Raw genomic sequence first — 20,643 nt, 5'->3', positions numbered from 1 at the left:
GTTTTCATGAGCCCTGGCTTGGTTGCTCAGTTGGTTAGAGCTCCGGCTTAATCCCCAATCAGGGCACATATAAGAATCAACTAATGAGTTCATAAATGGGTGGAACAATGTTTCTCTTTCTCTAAAATCAATTTTTTTAAGAAACTAGTTTTCATGACATCAAAAGCACAAGTAAAAAAATAGGTAAATTAAATTTCGACAAAATTTAAAACGTTTGTCCTTCAAAGGACACCATCAAGAAAGCAAAATGACGATCCACAATCCACAGAATAGAAAAAGATACCTGCTAATCATATATCTTGTATGGGATTTGTACCCTTATCATACAAAGAATGGTTAAAATTTAACAAAAAGGCAGAAAAGTCAAATTTTAAACTGGGCAGAGACTTAAATAGACATTTCTCAAGAGAGCTACAAATGACCAATAAGCACATGAAAAGATCCTCGGCATGATTGGTTATTAAGGAAATACAAATCAAAAACACAACGGGATACCACTAAACCCAGCAGGATGGTTACAGTTAAAAATAAAACAAAGCAGAAATAACAAGCTGCCGCGGATGAGGAGGAGCTGGAACCCTTGCGCCTAGCTTGTGGGAATGTAAACGGGTTCAGTTCCTGAGGAAAACAGTATAGTGGGTCCTCAAAAAGCTAGTCGTGCAATCACCAGAGAACCCAGCAATTCCACTCCTAGGTATACAGACAAAAGAATGAAAAACGGGTCCTTAAACAAATACAGGTACAGGCATGGCGATCATGGCACTGTTCGCAGAACGCGGTACGTCCACCCAGTGGAATATTACTCAGCCGTCACAGGAATAAAGTAGTGACGTGCGCTGCAATGAATCTTGAAAACATTATGCTGAATGAAAGAAGCCAGACACAATAGGCGACATGTTTTATGATTCAATTTATGTGAAATATCTGGGATAAATCCTCAGAAACTGGAAACAGGCTGGTGGTTGCCAGGGGCTAGGAGAAGAGGGTAAGGGGGAGCCACTACTTAACGGCTCTGGGGTTTCTTTTTAGGGGGATGGAAATGTTTCGGCCCTAGACAGGCTGGCTGCACAGCATCATGAATGCAGTAAAATGCCACTGAATTGTTTACTTTAAAACGGTTACTTTTATGTTATGTGCCTTTCGTCACAATTTAAAATAAAAAAACAAAAACAAACTAGTCATCCTCCCTTCATTAGTTCTTCTCAAAAATGCAAAGAAAGAGCATATAATGTACTTCAAAAGATGACTCAACCTCTTAGCACACCAAGATTCCCAGGACCCTCTCTTTGTATCTGCTCCCTATCTGCTCAACCCTTTAAACTCCTAAGCCTCCATTAGGATTCTTCAGTGAAAGAGTTTAGTAACCGCTGGAATTTAACATAAGAACATTAAGGGAAAAACACGATTAGCAACTGGGTTAAGAACTGGTTTTTCAGGCACTAAAACCTTAAGTATGTCACACTGTTGAGTGTCCTAATCTCTAAAAAGAAGCAAACAGGACTGACTGAACCACAGCAAGATAAGCATCCCAGCACCAGCGGTACCCAGGAGACCTGCGACAGGCAAGGAAAAGAAGGGCAGGCTAAGCCACAATGGCCCTTTACTTCATTCCTGGGCAAATGTGGACTCTTGGCAGAGGAGAGCGACACCACTCAGACCCAGAGGTTACTTTGTGGGCCTCAGGCACACATAAAAATATGCAAAATTATTCGGAATGTTTTGGAAAGAACTTTGACTTGACGTGTGCTGTTCATCCAGTGGTCTGTATTTGTTACGCTAAAGATTCAGCTATTTTCATGGATAAATTTTTAAAACTGGACTTGTATGCAACACAGAAACAATAAATTTTACTACGGGTTGGTGGAATGACTACGTTTTGAAAGTCCAATGTTCTGAATCTGTACGTGCCAATCTATGCACCAATCTCACAGGAGAATTAGAATAAATGCCTATTCTTCACCTGAGTTTTCTAAATACAACTAGTCAGAGATCGGTGAAGATGATAATTCTAAGGCAATTGGAATTACCGCCAAGTTAAGCCACTTTGCTTGGCTTTGGGTGACTATTATGATAGACCCCGAAGTATCTGTTTAATCAGTATTCTCAATGGGAGAGGGGAATCAAAATGATGATTTGAATAATTATGATGAAGATTAGTCAGTTTCAAAGAGGAAAGAGATAAAACAAACTTAAAAATAGCAGCAAAAGGTTTTTAAAATACATGAAAAGAACACTTCAAAGTAAGAGGAATTTAAGATATTATAAGAACAACATCTAATGAAGGAGTTATTAAATACTTGCAGGGATTATTGGGGAGATCTTTAAAAGAGAAGACTCTTGCCTCTTTGGATAAGTTTTAACCTAGCCAGAAGACAAGGGTTTAGACTAAAGATTTCTCAAGAAAGATCCTGAGCCTAGGATTTGCTAAAGAATGGAAGGAATCTTCCTTTATCCTCTGGCCTCCTGAAAACTGCTTAGTGTAAAACCAGTTAATAATTAGAGCCCTCTGCCTTCTAAGGACGGTAATTTAACCCAGAATTACCCGGAGAAGGTATATGTAGCAGCAATGTAAATGAAGTTCTCATAGTAGAGCTGGTGGTTATCCTGGAAATCATTCATGTTGCAGCTGCTTTCAGAGGAGCCTGCCCCTTTAACGGTCAGGGTGATGAAAGGTGGCAGGGTGGGCTCGTCCCAGGCGTAGTCCAACGAAGTCAGGGGCTTCACCTCGGTCCGGAGCCTGGGCTCGGCTACGCCGTGCTGCGTAAAGACAACCGGGACCTGCGGCAACGGCAGAGCAGAAAGAGGGCTTTCACTCAGGGCGCTGTCCCTGGGGTAGGATTCAGCGCTTCCCAGGCTGAAGCCCCAGATCCTCCCCAGGGGAAACCACACACGGCACAACCACAAGGGAGGTTCGTCATCTTGCCTCTTCAGGTGTCTAATCACCTTCCAGGTTACAAAGAGCCCACCAGTTAAAGGACACGGGCTGTGGCCTGCTGGGTAGAGGGCTTTAAGGAGTGCTGCCCCCCCCCCCCCCCCACCAAATGCCAAGGGAAAGCGATCCTATCCTTTCAACGGCATCTCTTCTGCCCTCACGCTTGTGATGCACTTTGAATACAGAAAAGCCTAAAAACGCTGGAAGTCGGCTACGGAAAATCACATAAGATGCTGTTCCTCAAAGGCACAATTTAAAACAGAACCGAATGGTTTCCATTTTGACTCTGCTTGTAAGGTTTATAAAAATGCTCACTGTAACTAAGCAACTGTGGAGTGGACTGTCGCCGCTCTCACTGGACAGTGTGACTCCAGTTCCCCTCTCTGTGTGGAACGTCTAACGGGGACACCATGTCACCCAAACAATCCAATCGTAATAAGCACCTGGGGCTGCCAAGTCACTTGCGGAGATGGCTGTCCAGCAATCAAAATAACCAGCAGAGACCGCTTCTTAAGGGTAATGATTTCCAGAGTTGTCCAGCTACAGAGACCCCTATATGGCTTCTTTTATGCCCAAGTTTAAAATGCACTTCATCGCTGTTTTATGGGCAGTCCACACCCTACCCTCCCGCATATGAAACAGCCGAACTGGCTCTAAACGCCACCTGATACCTTAGAAAAGTTGTCGATTCGGAAAGGAGGCGGCAGCTGATCTGTGTCACTGAAGGAGACCCTATAGGTGGCTCCTCGGAGCGTGATTTCCACGCGCAGGAAGAAGCACTTCCCCAGGGTGTCTCTGCAGAAAAGGGAAACAAAAGAGGCCGCATAAAAAGAAGAAGTCACAGCTCGCTGTCCTCTCATCCTCCTCACAGTCCTGGTATTGCCAGGACCTCAATCAGTCCTGCGGTGTGTTCTTTGATCAAATTTAAAAGGTAGGAATTGACACTATAACCACGCAGAAAAAAAAAGAATTTATTCAAGCAACTTTTGAACAGAACATTGTAACCACACAGCAAGATCTACAAATTTTACTTAGTGGGTTTGCTTGGGATAATGGTGTCAGTGTAGCAAAGGAGTAAATACTGGTTGAACTGGACCTAGAATTGTTGATACTAGACTACTTTTGACCTGGACAAAGGGCAATTCCATATGGTTCAAACTAAAACATTGGTGTTATCGATAACCAGGATTCTCCCTGTAAGACAGGGACAGGTGAGAAAGAATCCCGTGTAACAGAGGCACCAGGACGTGATCACAATTTACATATATTTGTATGCGTACATGCCTGTGTGTATATTTAAATATAGATACATCACCGGACAGAACAGAAAGCTCTTCTTTACAGAAGAATATCAGTTAGTAAGTATAGAAGAAACGAGATAATTAGAAAAATCACCATTTTGCAGCCACCAATGTAATAATGGATTCAGGTAAGAACCATCAAATCATTGACTGAAAGGCTTTTAGGAAACAGAAAATATGCACTGTCTCAAATGATCCCCCTCCAATGGGTTTTTTGTTTACAAAGAAGAAAATGTAACTTTGTAAGAGAGACCTGTTAAGATACCACCCTAACCAAGTAATGATCAAATTTAGCAACATCGGTAATGGGACCAACACACGTCACATCACAGGCCCCCAATGTGACGCGATAGAAAACACACAATGCAACGTACGTAGTATCCTTACCAAAATGTTTGACTCCAACCTGTATTAGGAAACTATCGGGAAAATCCAGAAAATAAGACGTCCTATAAGAAACTGGCTTGAATCTGGAGTGTCAATGTCAATAAAGACAAAAAAGAACAAGAGGACCGTTCTAGATTAAAGGAGAGGAGATACAGCGGCCAAACGAAAGGCATGATCCTTGACTTACTCCTAGATCGGGGCAGGGGGATTGCTATGAAGGACATTTTAAAGAACTATTAGAAAACAAATCAATATTAAATTTCTTCAGTGTGTAATGTTAGTATATTTATTTAGAAAAATGTGTTTTTTCTGCTCTAGGCCCCAGTGGCCACTGTCAAAATGGGCAAGTTTATGAAACCCGGGAAGCTGGTGCCGGTCCTGGCCGGACACAAAGTGGGCATGCGGAAGAACACTGATGATGGCATGTCAGCCTCCCCATGCAGCCACGCTCCGGTGGCTGGAACTGACTACTATCCTCGCAAAGTGACAGTTGCCAGGGGCAAGAAGAAAACTGCCAAGAGGTCTAAGATCAAGTTTCTTGTGAAAGTTTAAAACTACAATCACCTTATGCCCACAAGATACCCTGTGGATATCCCCTTGGACAAAGCTGTTGTCAACTAGGACATCCTCGGAGACCCTGCTCTGAAAAACAAGCCCAGCGGGAGGCGAAGGTCAAGTTCGAAGAGAGGTACAAGGCTGGCAAGAACCAGTGGTTCTTCCAGAAGCTGCCGTTTTAGATCTTTTCTGTTTCAGTCATTAAAAATCCAATAAATAAATAAATAAATAAATAAGAAAGATGACCTTGTGATGAGTGAAGTTTTTATGGCTGAAGGATGATACCCTAGTGACTTCAATTACTTTCAAATGGTTCAGAACAAAAAAGCATGTGTGTGTGGAGAGAGAACAAGAGCACAGCAAAATGTGGAAACGTAACAGATCTAGGTAACAGATGCAGGGATCTTCACTGCGCAGCGCCTGAGTTTTCTGTAGGGTTAAGCTGTTTCGAAACAAAACGGCGGGGAAGCTGAAAAACCAGACGGCATATTATAGGTCTATACTCGGGGCTGCGTTTCAAAAAGATTAACAAAGGTACACAGTCTTCTTCACTCACCTGCACACCTTTTACTTATCTTTCTTCTTTTGTTTTTTTTTAAAAAGTAATCAGGAGTAGCTTTTTTAATTTCAAATTGGCTTCCCCTCATAACAATAGATTCGAACAACCTCCTCCCAGGTGGTGCACAGGCCACTGGCGGTTTTAGCTGCAGAACTCCTCCCTTCCCCCCTTCTCTGCTGACCCCCCGTGAAATCTTGTGAGAAACACATACTACTGACAGGCAAGAGTTCTGGCTGAAGAAGGGATGAGGGCACTGAAGACCTGCCCGCTCGGCTCCCTGGGCCTCTGAAGTCACCTGCTTAGACCCCAACTACTCATAGGAACACGGGTTGAAAAGCACTATACCAGATGTAATGAATTCTGCTGCGAGCTAGAGCAAAGGGCGCTTAAGAAAGGCATCCCGTTGACCTAATGAAAGGAAACAGCATTCTCCCCCCCTCTCTCTCTCCCTCTCTCTCATGGGCACTCCACAGCCTCCCCCTGTTCTTCCCTTTACCTTTGTGTGCTTGCTCTCCCTGTTTCTCCCCTCAACCCCAACTAAGCTCCAAGGGCCCCCTTTTTGCCTCTTTAATTCGTTTCCTGAGCCCACGCAGCCCAGGTGGCTCACTTTTTCTACCTCTGTGACTTTCTAAATAAACTTTCACTTGTATTTGAAAAGAAAACCTCAGATAATGTATTTTTTTAAAGTCAACTGTAGGTACTATTTTGTATCATCTGTTATTTTTCTGTTCCCTTACAATAGTTTTCTCAATGAAGAGCTAACCTAAGTATACAAGATTAAATTTTGCTTCTAAATGTATTGAAATAGTACTGATTATAGTGTCTTTAACTTCAAAAGCATTTGATAAAAGAAACTGAAGCAGACACAAATAAATGGAAAGGCATCCCATGTTTGTGGACTGGAACACTTAATATTGCTAAGATGTCAAAGTGGATGTATAGATAAGGCAATCCCTAACAAAATTCCAAGTTTTTTTCCCCCCAAAACAGAAAAATTCATCCTAAAATTCAGATGGAATCCCAAGGGACTCCAAATGGCCTAAAGCTACTGATCAAAACAGTGTGATACTGACATAAAGACAGTCATACAGATGAATAAAACAGAGCGCCTACAAGTAAACCCTCACTTATAGAGTCAAACAATTTTTGACAATGGTGCCAAGACCATTCCAAGGGGGAAAGGAGTCTTTTCAACAAATTTTGGGAAAAGTGGATGTCCAGAAACCAAAACATGGAGGTGAACCTTTACATTACACCGTATACAAATATTAACTCAAAATGGATCAAAGACGCACACATAAGAGCTAAAACTGTAGAGCACTCAGAAGAAAACACAGGAAAAGCTTCATGACAATAGATGTGGCAATGATTCCTTGGATACGACATCAAAAGCAGAGGCAATAAAAGTTAAAATAATTAATTTGGACTATGTCAAAATAAAAAACTCCTACACATTACAAACACAATCAACAGGGTAAAAAGGCAATGTAAGAAATGGGAGGAAAGAAATGCAAATCATGCATCTCGTAAGGGGCTAATATGCAGAATATATAAAGGACGTCTACAATTTAACAACAACAAAGCAAACAACCCAATTCAAAAATGGGCAAAGGACTTTATAAACAGACATCTCTCCAAAGAAGGTATAAATGGCCAACAGCACATGAAAAAAACCCCTCAATATCACTAATCATTAAGGAAATGTGACTCAAAACCACAGTGAGATATCATCACCCGTTAGGATAACTACTATCAAAAATGCAGAAAGTCACAAGTGGCAGCAAAGATGCGGAGAAACTATTTGTGCGCTGCGGGCTGAAATGTGAAATGGTGAGGCTGCCGTGGAAAACAGTGCTGTAACTCCTCAAAGGAATAAGCCGGCGAGGAGAACAGAGACAGGGTCACAGGCAGCGAGCAGGAAGGCAGCTAAGGTGGAGGCGGGGGAGGTCAGGGGCGGACGGATTCAGCAAAAGGGCAAAAGGACCCATGGTCATGGACAACAGTGTGGTGACTGCTGCCGGTAGCGGGGTATAAGGGGAAAAAAGAGAAAAAAAGGAAAAAAAGAAAAAAATAAAGTAAAACTGGAATGACCATATAAACCAGTAATTCCACTTCTGCGTATATGCCCAAAGGAAGTGAAAGCAAGGGCCTGATGAGATATCTGTACACCCATGTTCAACGCAACACTATTCACAACAGTCAAAAGGTACAAGAGAAGCACCCCAAGTTTCCATCAACGGATCAGTGGATAAGCAAAATGTGGCACATCCATACAATGGACATTTATTCAGCCTTAAAGAGGAAGGAAAGTCTGACACATGTGACTTTGTGGATGGACCGTGGGGACATCATGCTAAGTGAAATAAGCCGGTCCCAGAAAGACAAATACTGTATGAGTCTACTTATCAGAGATACCGGAAGCAGTCCAATTCAGAGAAAGCAGAGCAGGGGTTGGAGAAGCGGGAAATGATGAGCCGTTTAATGGGTATACAGTTTCAGTTCTGCAAGATGAAAAGAGTCTGTAGGCTGGCTGCACAGCAGTGTGAATGTACTTAACCCCAGTGAACATAACGATGGTTAAGTGGTGAAGGCCAAAGGAAAGGCGGGGTGGCTGCGTGGAGGTGGGCCAAGGTGGGGGAAATGGGGACCTCTGTAATGGTGTCAACAGTAAAATAAAGTTTAAAAAACTGGTTAAGATGTTAAATTTTATGTACCTGAAGCCCGCAATACAATCTCTGGGTCTCTGTGTTATCCTTCTCATATGATATGTGTATCTTAGCACAATATTTTTTTAAAAACTTTTCATACTTTAGAAAAAATACTTAAGGAAAGCAGGAAAAAAAGAGTCATCCTGTGTTAGTCGAGGCTAAATTTGGTTGATTGTTCTTAACAAGATCAGAGGATCACTGGGTTTCGCAAAGAAGGGCGTATGTTTTACTGAACCAGCGTCAAACAAGAGACAAGTTTTTAGAATGTAAAAAAGAGATGAGCCCTGGCTGGTGTGGCTCAGTGGATTGAGCGCCAACCTGCGAACCAAACAATCACGAGTTCAATTCCCAGCCAGGGCTCATGCCTGGGTTGCAGGCCAGGTCCCCAGTTGGGGGCATGTGAGAGGCAGCCAAACCATGTTTCTCTCACATCGGTGTTTCTCTCCCTCTCTTTTTCCCTTTCTTCCCTTCTCTCTAAAACTAAATTAAAATCTTAATAAAGAGAGAGAGATGAAAACCTTTATAGTAAGTGTTACCATCCACATGCAGACAGTGTCCAGACACGCAATGAGGAGCTCAGTGCTACCGCTTCAACTTGTACCCAAGACCACAGCAATCACACAAGGGGCGGAACTGCTGACCTTCCCTTTAACTCATCCCATCAAAACGCTCACTCATGCTTCCCTGGTCTTTGCAAGTTCTCAGACCTTTGTCTGGCCAGGAATATGTATGTCCATTTCAGGAAGAGTAATATTACTACTTACTGCTGAATAGTTACAGCTTTATAAATATTTTAAATTTACATGGTATTTAGAGCTTATTATTTAATGCACCTCAAATAAAGCTACTTTTCGTCTAAAGATAGTCTCTGAACTTACCTCATGTTGATGTGGAAGGAATTATTCTTGTTGACCTCAAAGCCTCCAGACCAAATACAATTGGGCACATCCATTAATCTGACACACAGTAGCTGATCGTAGTCATTCCGAGGCCAATGGAACACCACACTGGAACCGGGAAGGGTGGAAATGTAACCGTCGGGATTGGCTGTTCCCTAAAACACACAGGGGCACTGGCTTCGGTCAACAAGGCAGGTTAAGACAGTAAATGTTTCCTAAGTACACGGAGCCTTGCTCTCTACCAGAAGATATTTAGAGTACCAAAGCAAGAAAGCGGTCACTCACATCCCAGGACTTACAGCATTGATGGGAGATAAGCCATGGCATTAAAACACCCTGTGCCATTAAACCTAGTCATTCTTCAAAGGCAAACTGCTTACCTGTCCCCTGGCAAATTCCCTCTGTGCAAATGCAAGCTTGTGAGATGATTTGTTATCTAACAGGTAACGGGGGGCAAAGATGACCATACAGGTGTCAATGTATCGACCTCGGCCTTTCTTGACATCAATACCTACAAATAACAAAACCACAGCCATGAATTAATCAAAAAAGAAAGTTTGTGGTCTGACAGAAGTAAACAGCCTTCACAATGACTTAGTTTCTCTAAGAAAACAATTATATTACCCAAAGAATCTGTCAAGCCTTCCAAGAATGGAAAAAAAAAAAAGCCATCATGCTCAAAGTATTATTCTTTATTCCCATTTAGGCCTTAAAAAGTCTCAGTGATAATATCAATATCCCCATAATTCCTAGTTTCTTCATAAAGTGGGTACCATTAACAGAAATGAGAATACACAGGTGTTCAGTCACAGACACCTTGGTTTCCATTTACGAAGTTGACAACAAAGGCAGCTTATATAACACATGTCTGCTCACATCGGGGACACAAAATTTCCTCTACAGGATATAGGAGAAACTTAAGTTCCTAACTGGATTCTATACTACCCTGAACTCAAATGACTTTTCTCTAGTATTTTCTTTTAGCTCACTGCCCAAGAATCCAACTGAAACTTAATGCAAAATGTTATAGAATTTATTCATTCAGAAAATAAATGTTTTCAGCACCCACTATGTACTGGAGGAAAAAAAGCAAACAAAAAACACAGCAAGGAAAGAACGTCATAATCAATCAGAAGGAAATCTCAAAACATCAGGGCCCAAAGAAAGGAAGGAAAAAATGAAACAGCACTGAATTATCTTTGAAAATCTGGTAACAATTTTTAAAAATATGAAACTCAGTGGGATGAACTATTTGGTCACTCACACAATAAATACAGCAACTATAGTCAAGGGTGCTAGGCTGAGCTCTGTTTATACAATGATAAAAATATTTACAGTAGAGATAATAAATCTAATAATATTATTATTCAATAACTGAACTTTTAATACCAGTTATGCCCTCTACCAAAGGCTCCACATTTAATTCTCATAACAACCTTAGGAATTAGGCATTTCCATTCTTTCCATTTTACAGATGAGGAAACCACGGCATGGAAAGCTGGGTCACCTGCCCTAGGTCACACAGCCAGCAGCAGCACAGCGGGCTCCAAACCCAGGCCGCCTTCCTCGGGAGCCCTGGCTCACACCACGATGGGACATGTACAAGGACCCTACTCAGCAGTCAACAAGTATCAAGAGAACCATAAAAAGGAAAGAGATCTTAGGATGTGACAACTAGGTGTCCTGGAGGTCCCAACATAATCCCAACCACAAATACTCCAATCTGTTAGCTCCATAATTCATCTGTACTGGCCTGAAAAACCTGGTGTTCCTTTAATATAAGTCTTCAAAATAACTGAAAGACGGGGCAAACCTCAAAAACAAAAACGTCTGAAACTCTGTATTTAAGAAACGCTAAGGAATATTGGAATAAAGAGATGGTCCCTATCACTCTTCCTTCTGTAACATACAGAAAAGCATCAACTGCCAGAAACTGACATTATCGTAGCTAGCTGATCTCAACTAATACAAAGACTGCCCACAAAGGATGTGTTTAACGTAATATTATAAAAAGAATCTACAGTACTGAGACTCAATTTCTGGAAAAAAGCAGGCTTTTTGTTTCCCTTTTCATCTTAGATTGCTCTGGCAAACCCCCAGGAAATGAATAGCTGATAAGATAAAAATGTACAAAATCCTTCTCTCTGGAGATACATGTGAGGCTATCAGGCGAGGCCCTCCCTGGCTTTTGAGCTTGGGACCGCGCTTTAAACTTTCCTGATAGGGAACTAGTTTTCTATCCAACTCTCCGAAAACATTCAAGGAAGAGATTCCACAAAGTCCCTTGATATTAAATGCGAAGATCTCACGATCCTTAAGAATTATAAAGACCTATCTTACCCAACCCTGTCAATTCCTTTCTTTGATATAACAACAAAATTCAAATCATAGATAGCCTTATCCCTAAAAATATATGTAATAAATTTTAATGATTGCATTTAGCACAGCGATTTTCAACCAATGTGCCACACGAATTTTTAAAACATGCAATACTGACTATTGAGTCAGGGGCACTGACCTCTTCTCCCTTAGCTTGTCAAATTTTAAAAAAATGACAGTAGCCAACACAACAATAACTGTCTGGTGTGAATGCCCCGTCTTGAATCATAAATATATAGGTCATATAATAGAGGTGCATCTTATCGGTCACATTGCCTAACAAGGTTGTGTCTGATTGGCTAATTCTTGGTATCAGAAATCCTTATATTCAAGTATAGGCACCTGATTTTTTTTTAAAGTCACTTTGAAGCAAAAAGGGTAAGAAATTACTGTTTTCTTTTGTAAATCAATAAAATTATACCTATTTTGGTCAGGCAACAATACGATGTTTTGGTGTGCCACAGGGTTTTATAATTGATTTGTGTGCCATGAGATGGAAAAGGCTGGAAATCGCTCTCCTGGCATAAGTTTACAGGCGCTCTCGCTGCACAGTTCTGACTCAACGGCTCAACCTGCCTGCCTGCGGGAATTCCGCGATTCCTTAGCGCCAGCTGCTCGGAGCGCAGTCACCCCCACCCCACAATCTGTCGCAGCTCTAGCTTCTAGCCAGCCTGTGGAGCTTGCTTTGGAAAGTGTACCGAGGACAAGATGCCCCAGAAGAAAACCAAACACAGCATGAAGCAGCCTTTGTCTATTCAAGGGGTGGAGCAAAAAAATGCCATCGAAGGTAAAGAAAATAATCCTCAGCTGGAGGACCAAATGAAAGTGTATTTTTTCGGTTAAAAATCTTAATGTCAACTTTCAAGGAAGCAGCCCCATGACAAGGGAGAATGCATACAAGTTCAGGTTTAAAAAATACTAACAGCAAACTGTGCCTGAGAGAGACTGCATTACTAACGACACCTCAGACATCCACGCCTGTCCTGGCCCCGCATGGGATGCTGGGTACACTGCTACATGACACCACCCCGGGGTCTCCTTCCACAACGGGACTGTGTCTGCGCTGATACAGGAGCCACTGGGTGTATAAAGTGGAAAACGCAATTCCTTGGTCACTCTGGCCGCATCTCTTAGTCATGTACTCCCCAGCGCTCGGCAGCCACAGGGGCCAGTGCCGCCATACTGTGCAAAACAGAACATTTCCGTCATCGCAGGGCGTTCGCGGACAGCACAGGGCAGACGGTTTCCCAACGGTCAGCTCTAACTGGGGCTCTGGGATCCTTGGGAGGATCTCAAAAGGAAGGACACCCTGCTAAGTATTTAAACCTGAGGTCTACTTAAATCAAATCTATCTTAATCCTGCAGAGAATCTCTTGAGAATTCCAGGTGGCTATGAGGTTTACAGGTAGAGTATTTTCCCCTCTCTGTAAGCTAAGCCGGTTTAGGGGGCTTCTAATTACTATAACCACTAAGTGCCTTTTATTATATTTTCTGCTTCAAATGTGTACGCCCCTATCATAATCCCACTTCTGACCCAGACTTCCCCTTTGCATCGGGCAAGCCACTTAACCTCTCTGCTTCAGTTTCAAGGAGAACAATGCTTCTTAGCCTTTCGGGGTTTGCAAGTTTTAATGAATGCGTGGGAAATGCTTGGAGGATGAAAAAGGAATTCTAAGTGGTCCCATTATTCCCGTGAAAAACAAGGATTTAAGCCAAATGGATACTTTCCTGACACAGGTGAGTTTGAAACTAAACAGAGCCCCAGACCTCAAAAGGGTAGTGTTTAGGTAGCTCCCGAGATCCCTAGGAGACTAGATCTGTGTTGATATCCATTCAGAGAAAAGACACCTAACCCAATGCCAATTGAGAAAGTCAGAACTTGCAGCCACGCCAAAACGTATGGCCAGCTTATGATCCGAGCCTGAGACCATGGGCTACTGGGTCTGATGCTCCCGCTGCCCCACACATAACCCACCAATGTTATAGATCAGCCCCGGGCGGTTTCCTTGCTGGATGACTTTCAAAGCTCGGACACCACTACCGCCATCCAGTGAGAAGCCCTGACACCAGCCCGGCATGCCTTCAGGATGAATCCCCCTTCCGATTCTCATCGTGCAGCTGTGGGGCAGAAAAGCAAAGATTTACATGTGCGTCCGTAAGAAAGTCTTATCCTCCTGCTCTACTGAGGAAACACTGCTACAGCTGTCATCCACATTTAGAACTCAAGTATGGCCTCTTCCTCTCTCGGGTAATTCCCAAACACAGCAAGACCATTACCTGGTGGTTAACTCCCTATCTTAAAGGTGACCCCAGTACAACAGTGCGCAAAATGTATGGGCATCGTCAGCTGAACACCTTAGGAAGGGAGCATAGGACATGCAGAAAATCCTACATCTAGTACTCCTCTGAAAAACAAGGATTCGAGCCAAACTGATACTTCCCTGACTCAGGGGTTTCAAGGGTTCATGGGATACCTTGAACATATAAGAAAAGTGTGCACACAATTCTGTACATCTAAGAAGAGTATGTGCATAAAATGCAGCTAAAGGCACGTTCCCCCGCAGGACCTGGGACTAGTACCACGGCAAAGCACTCTTCCGTTGGCCAGTGTCCTGTTACAGACCCTGGAACCGTGATTCCTGAACGTGTGTCCCAGTTCTACCACTAACAAGCAATATAACCCTGGGCAGGCAGCTCTCTCTCTCTGAGCCTCAGTTTCCTCATCTTAAAATAAAACAGTGTTTCCTGCCCTGCCTAATCCACTGGGATGTTGGGAGAATCAAATAAGATGGTCAGCGTGGAAATGCTTGGGGAACTACAAATTCCCAGCATAAAATAAACTGTTATGAATGTCAAGTCCGAGGTCAAAAACTGTCAAATCCGTGCAGGAAGAGTACTCCTGGGCTTGCTGACCCTGTCAGCTGTCGTATACACAGCATGCCCAGCACCCCGGTCAATCCCCTCCGGACTCCAGCACCAACCTAGATGCCGGCCTGCCCTCCCTGGGAGGTGCGTCCGCACCCACTGGCGTGGGACGCCCCCTAAGCCTTTCTCATAAGCGTGGAGCAAGCGTCCTTCTGCAGATAATGGAGTACGGCATGACAGCAGTATCAGGTACGCCCACGTACCTCTGGATTATGGCTATAAAGTAAGACTCCCGCAGGGCAGAATGTCAAAACCAAGAGCAACGTGAATGAATGCCCGTACCATACATTAAAAGGATGTGTCTTCTAATCCCCGCACGTGTTGCTTTTCTCTGCCTTTAAAGATGCAGGGAGTGCTTTGAGATCTTGAAATGGCATGTTTTATTTTCAGAGTAAAAGAGATGGATTTCAGAACCTTACACAAAATGCCCTGGACTGGATTAATGGGGTGGAGGCTTTGCCAGTCATCGGGTCCCCCCAACCCCACCCCACCCTGCCACCCCCATGCCAGCGCCTCTGCCTGCGCTGAGAGCTCACAGGGGAAGAAAACTGTGCAGAGATGCAGGTTTCTCTTCACTGGCAGAGTTATGAATAGAACTACTTCAATACATGTAAAATAAAACTAGCTTTCATTTATAAACCAACCAAATGGTTTATTTTCACTATCAAGTAACACAGAAATTAGAGCCGAAAGAATCCCATTAGGTCATGGTCCTATTCCCCTGCCAAGTCGGGATTGTTATCTGCAGTACATTTCTACTTACACGGATATACTATAGCCTTTGCTAATTTTTTCCCTTCCCTGGGAGTTTATTTCCCCTTCCCATAAATAACTATACTCACAGGTTTGGCTGCTCCTTGTCAGCATAGCAGAACAAGAGAGGGCTCAGGCTGCGGGCCAGCTCGTGTTCCTCAAACTGTCCTGCGGCGTCCGTCTTCGCGTTGTCCTGCCTGAAGATCAGTGGTAACCCTTTAGGAAGGAGGGGGGGAAATTTACATTAATCCTTCCTAGTCTATCCCAGACAGATGCAAATGGTAAGATTTGAAGAAGAAAGAAAAAAAAAAAATCATCACAGGGAAAAAGAGTAAAAATTGAATTTGTTCAGTGGGCTCAGTTGATTGTCTAAAAGGGCGGTTTTTGACTATGATTGAGCACTTATTATGGAAGCAGGGAAGTTCCAGAAGCGTAGACTGGTGAAGCAGTCTGTTTGCATTGGCTCCATTTGGTCAGCTGAGTGAAGACACCCTGAGTTCCCATGGCCAAAGCCAAAGGCCGACTCGAGCAGTCTCCGTGCGTACCTGTTTTGTTCATCAGCCAATACGGTGCAGAAATGAAGATCTTTAAGGACCCTTCTGCTCGGCACACAATCCGGATGGTGAGGTTAAGCTGCCGCCGGTTGATGTCATAGAGTCGCATTCTTACCATGTAGTTTTGGGTTCCAGGTGGAATAAGCAATTCTTTACAGAGCGGGAAATTCTCCAGTGATACCCCTGAAGGAGATACAAGCTATTGTCTTTCTGGGTTCTCACTTTAGTTTGTAAAAATACCCCACAGCCAAACGAAATTGGACTCCTTTTGGAAAAATCAATAACTATGTCTCTTCCCAGCAAAAAGCCTCATTAGAAGGGCCATTTTCATCTAGCTGGGGCGAGGATACACATGAAGCGAACCAGACAGCCTGGAAGTCACACTCGGGAGTGTGAATTGCATAATTTGAAAAATGAAAATACCAAAAAGCTACCAGTAAGAGCTATGATGATTAAGAGCTTATCAGATACCAGGCCCCGTGCTGGGCGCCTAGCACACAGTGAAGGCAGATATAGGTTAAGAGTCTAGGCTTCTGTAGCCAAACTGCCTGGCTTCTAAGTCCCAGTGTGGCCTTAGTAGCCACATAGCTGTGTCGCACGTGGGGATGATAATGGCATCTACATACGGTGCGGGACTGTTATTAAGAGGCGGTCCATGGAAAGCGGACTGGGGAGGTAAAGCAGGCTGGCTGTGCCCCTCGTGGGGCTGGGAGGGAGGACATTTCTGTTCCACATGAGGGCTCGTCAGCACGTTCGAAGAAATATTTCAATGTCAGTGCACAGACCTACTGTCTTTAGAATGGACAACTAGCCCTGGACTATTCTTCTAATTGCTTGCTGTCACGCAAGCTTATCACTGTGGAACCCAAGCTCAGTAAGTTTCATGTTCCTATCAGTACAACGTGGATAGCAGCTGTCTCTGCCTGAAACGTGCTGCTGTGAAGATCAAATGAGATGATAAATAAAACTGTAAAAAAAATAAATTTCTAAGTCATTATTTCAACATGTCTACCACAGTCTTAAAGAAACATACTTCCTGCCTGAACTCTAGAAGCATCACTTTGTTATAAGTACTACAAACAGGATAATGACGCTAATGATGCCCTACCTCCAGTTCATTCATCCCTAAAACTGAACGTACATGATGCTTTAAACATGCCAAACCTGAATTTCTTCAACAAGAATAGGGACAAATAACTATTGCTTAAGGATTACGTGAGGTCATATGTGTGAAGAACTTGACATAAAGCCTGGAGTGCAGTGTGTGCCTGGCAAGTTTTTCCCTCTCCTAAAAAGAGAAGGAGAGACATATGATTTTGCTCATTTTATAGCTGGGGAAAGCATGGTTTGAAAAGAGGGAGTGACCTCCTATAGTCATACATCAAATGAGCACCGTAAGAAAAAAAGCTCTGTTGAGTGCTTCCCCTGGAATTCTTTAGGATTTGTTCAATTATTTTCTTCTGATAATTTTCTAACTTCAAAGCTTTACATTTTTTCAAAACCGCATAAATCCTTTGAGCTAGTTTATTGAGATAGTGTATTGCTACAATTTCTCTAAAACGTTTACCAAATAATCATAAAATGCTGACATTTTCATAGAGTTACTACAAGTGACAATTGGACTAAACCCTTACCCAGTTCAATGTTCTGGGATGTGTCAGCTGTGTGGAGAGCCGCCTCTTTGCCAGGTTTCAGGGTTCCGTTGATGGGCACTCCTTTCACATAGAAGTCAAGCTCACAAGGGAGCAAGTTGCAGACGACCACAGTTGGCAGGAGGTAGACGGTGTGCCCAGGCTGCCTGAAAATCTGTTTCGCGCTGTCAGAAAATATGTTTGAGGGCATGTAATCGGGATAATTCTCCTTCTTTATGGCCACACAAAACCTAGGAAGAACCAACAGTGGGAAAACCATCAGCCTGAATGAAGAACTGGAGTTTTTTTCTCCTTAGCTAAGTATGAGAAAGCATAACATTAAAACGGCTCAATAATCCAATAAGATACTTGCAATTTAAATCCCAATAAAATGTATAGATTTTAAATGTTCGGCTTGCTGGGTTTTGACAGTTACATAAATCTCTATAGCTACCACCTAAAGCCAGTGATAAAGAATATATCTCTCACTCCAGAAAGTTCCCTCATATCCCCTTCCAATCAAAATTCTCTCCCCCAGCAATCAAGCAACCACTTCCTGATATTGGCCACTATCGATTAGTGCCTGTTCTGGAACTGCAGACAAATGGAACGACTAAGCATGTACTACACTTTCTGTCTGGCTATTTTTGCATAACATGAAGTTTCAACCAGATTCAGCCATATTGCATGCATCAGTTATTTGATTCATATCCCAATGCATGAACATACTAGTTTTAATTTATTCATTATCCTGTTGACAGCCAAGTGGGTTTTATCTCCAGATTAGTTTATTGAGAATGGAAATTCCCATCCATGAATTCAGTTATATATATTTTTAGTTATTAGATTTTCTTTGATAACTCTCAGCAAGGTTTTATAATTTTTAGAGAAGACGGGCACATTATTCCTTAGGCTGATTCCTGGTTAATTAATGATTTTTGATACTATTGGTAAATGGTATTTTTTTAAATCAATTTTCTAATTGTGCATGGCCAAGATCTAAAAGAATAGAATTTCTATGGGTTGATCTTGAATCTTGAAATCTCGATAAATTTATTAGGTTCATAATTTTCCATTGTGTTTTCTACATACATAATTGTGTCGTTGGCACACAAAAGAAGTTTCACTTCTTTTCAGACCTTTACTTTTTTTTTTCAGTTTCTTATTTATTTACCCTTATTGCAATGTCTAGGACTCTAGGACTACTGCAATCTCAAACAGGGTGGCTGCTTCCTAATCCTTAGGAAAAGAGTTAAGGTTTCATCAATGAGTTTAATGGTAGCTTTAAATTTGTAATCGGTGATCTTTAACAGAATGGAAACAGTCCCTTAAGTTCCTAGTTTACTGAGCATTATCAGGAATGGGTATTGAACTCTATTAAATGCTCCTCCAACCATTTTTTTTTTGCCATACTGATGTGATCTAAGATTTTCTTCTCTTTTAATCTCTTGACATGGTAAATTACATTTATCAATTTTCAAATGTGAAGCTAATCTTATATTCCTGGGAGAAACCTCACTTGCTGTTTTCTATTTGGTAATATTTTGTTAAGATTTTTCACAACTCTTCACAGAGGAATATGGGTTCATAATTCTCTTTTTTTATGTAATATTTATATCAGTTTTGATATCAGGATATGCTGGTATTATAAAATGAGTTAGGAACTACTAACTCTTCCCCCACTTTCTCAGAAAGTTTGCATAGAACTGGTATTATTTCTTCCTTAAATGTCTGGTAGAATTCACTAGTAAAGCCATAGAATCCTAGAGTGTTTTTTGCGGGAAGGCTTTTTATTATAAATTAAATTTCTTTAATAGATTTTGGACTATTTGGATTTTCTATTTCTTCTTTGTGTCAGTTTTGGTAATCTGTGTTTTTAAGAAATTTGTCATTCCAGTGTGGAATTTATTTGCATAAAATTATTCATAACATCTTTAAATACTTGTAATGTCTGCAGGATCTATAATAGTGTCTCCTTTTTTCATTCCTTATATTGGTAAGTTGTGTTTTCTCTCTCTTCTCCTTGATCAGTCTTATTAGAGGTTTATCAAACTTATCTTGCCCTGACAGGTATGGTTCTATTGGTTGGGCGTCATCCTGCATAGCAAAGTGTCGCTGGTTTGATTCTAGTCAGGGCACATGCCTAGGTTGTGGGTTCAGTGTTTGGACAGAGCCCTCACAGGAGGCAACGGATGGATGTCTCCCTCTCTCTCCCTCTACTCCTCTCTCTAAAAATAAATAAATAAAATCTTTTTTAAAATTATTAATCTTCTCAAATAGCCAATTTTTATATTATTGATTTTCTGATTATTTTCTATTTCTCTGACTTGCATATTTTTTTTTAAGTTGGATTTTGTTCTTATTTTTTAGATTCCGTTGTTGATAGTTGGGAGTTTGTTGTCATTTTAACCCTGAGTGCCATGTATAATTCAAAATTTGGATCAACAAGAGAAAAAGTTATATCAATATATAACCTGAGGTACAATAAAAGAGAACACAACATAAAATACAAATTATTCAATTGTTATTTACATTTATAGACATTGAAAAAAGAATCGCTGGGGGGCGACACTGGCACTTTTGGGAAAATTTGTCAGCATCACTCACAGTGACACTGGCACTCAAAGGGTTAATGTTCATAGTTTTGATCTTCTTTTTCTTTTTTTTCTTTTTTTTCAGATTTAATATGTTTTTTTGATTAAAATATTACATTTGTGCCAATTTCCCTTCCCTCTGCTCCCCTCCACCCGGTGGCCCCCCTCCCTCCAGTTGTCCCCCCCTTTTAGATTATGTCCATTAGTTGTGCATACAGTTCCTCCCAACCTCTCTCCGTCTATTCCATTCCCTCCTACCTTGATCCCCAATTCCTATATCATCTCCCTCCCTTTCCCCATTCCCCCTCCCTGTTGACCTCCCCCCAATATGCTTCCCATACCCACAGTTCCTTTTCCACTCTCGTTGCCTATTTAGTTTGCCTTTGTTTCATCTCCTTAGCTTCTGTTTTTTAAACCAGTCCCTTTAACATCTCATATAACAGTGGTTTGGATCTAATGAACTCTT

The 20,643-nt window shown here is 42.0% G+C and overlaps 1 protein-coding gene and 1 pseudogene across 1 annotated transcript in view; one reads left to right on the top strand and one right to left on the bottom strand.

Annotated features, from left to right (window-relative positions):
• Positions 1-20,643, bottom strand: part of VPS13D (vacuolar protein sorting 13 homolog D) — a 235,897-nt gene that overhangs the window by 114,803 nt on the left and 100,451 nt on the right. The window contains exons 47-54 of the mRNA XM_090268616.1: positions 17,587-17,834; positions 15,944-16,135; positions 15,488-15,614; positions 13,696-13,838; positions 9,722-9,852; positions 9,321-9,496; positions 3,604-3,727; positions 2,543-2,778 (exon numbers count right to left, since the gene is read on the bottom strand). Coding sequence (XP_090124742.1) covers positions 2,543-2,778; positions 3,604-3,727; positions 9,321-9,496; positions 9,722-9,852; positions 13,696-13,838; positions 15,488-15,614; positions 15,944-16,135; positions 17,587-17,834 — 1,377 coding nt within the window. The remainder of the gene's footprint in view (positions 1-2,542; positions 2,779-3,603; positions 3,728-9,320; positions 9,497-9,721; positions 9,853-13,695; positions 13,839-15,487; positions 15,615-15,943; positions 16,136-17,586; positions 17,835-20,643) is intronic.
• On the top strand, positions 4,960-5,357 carry LOC150014204 (large ribosomal subunit protein eL27 pseudogene; annotated as a pseudogene).

The sequence above is a fragment of the Furipterus horrens genome, unplaced genomic scaffold (genome assembly GCF_987537825.1).
Source record: "Furipterus horrens unplaced genomic scaffold, mFurHor1.1.pri manual_scaffold_3, whole genome shotgun sequence".
Lineage (NCBI taxonomy): Eukaryota > Metazoa > Chordata > Mammalia > Chiroptera > Furipteridae > Furipterus > Furipterus horrens.
The sequence above is the reverse complement of the archived record's forward strand: the minus strand, read 5'-3'. Positions and strand labels throughout refer to the sequence as shown.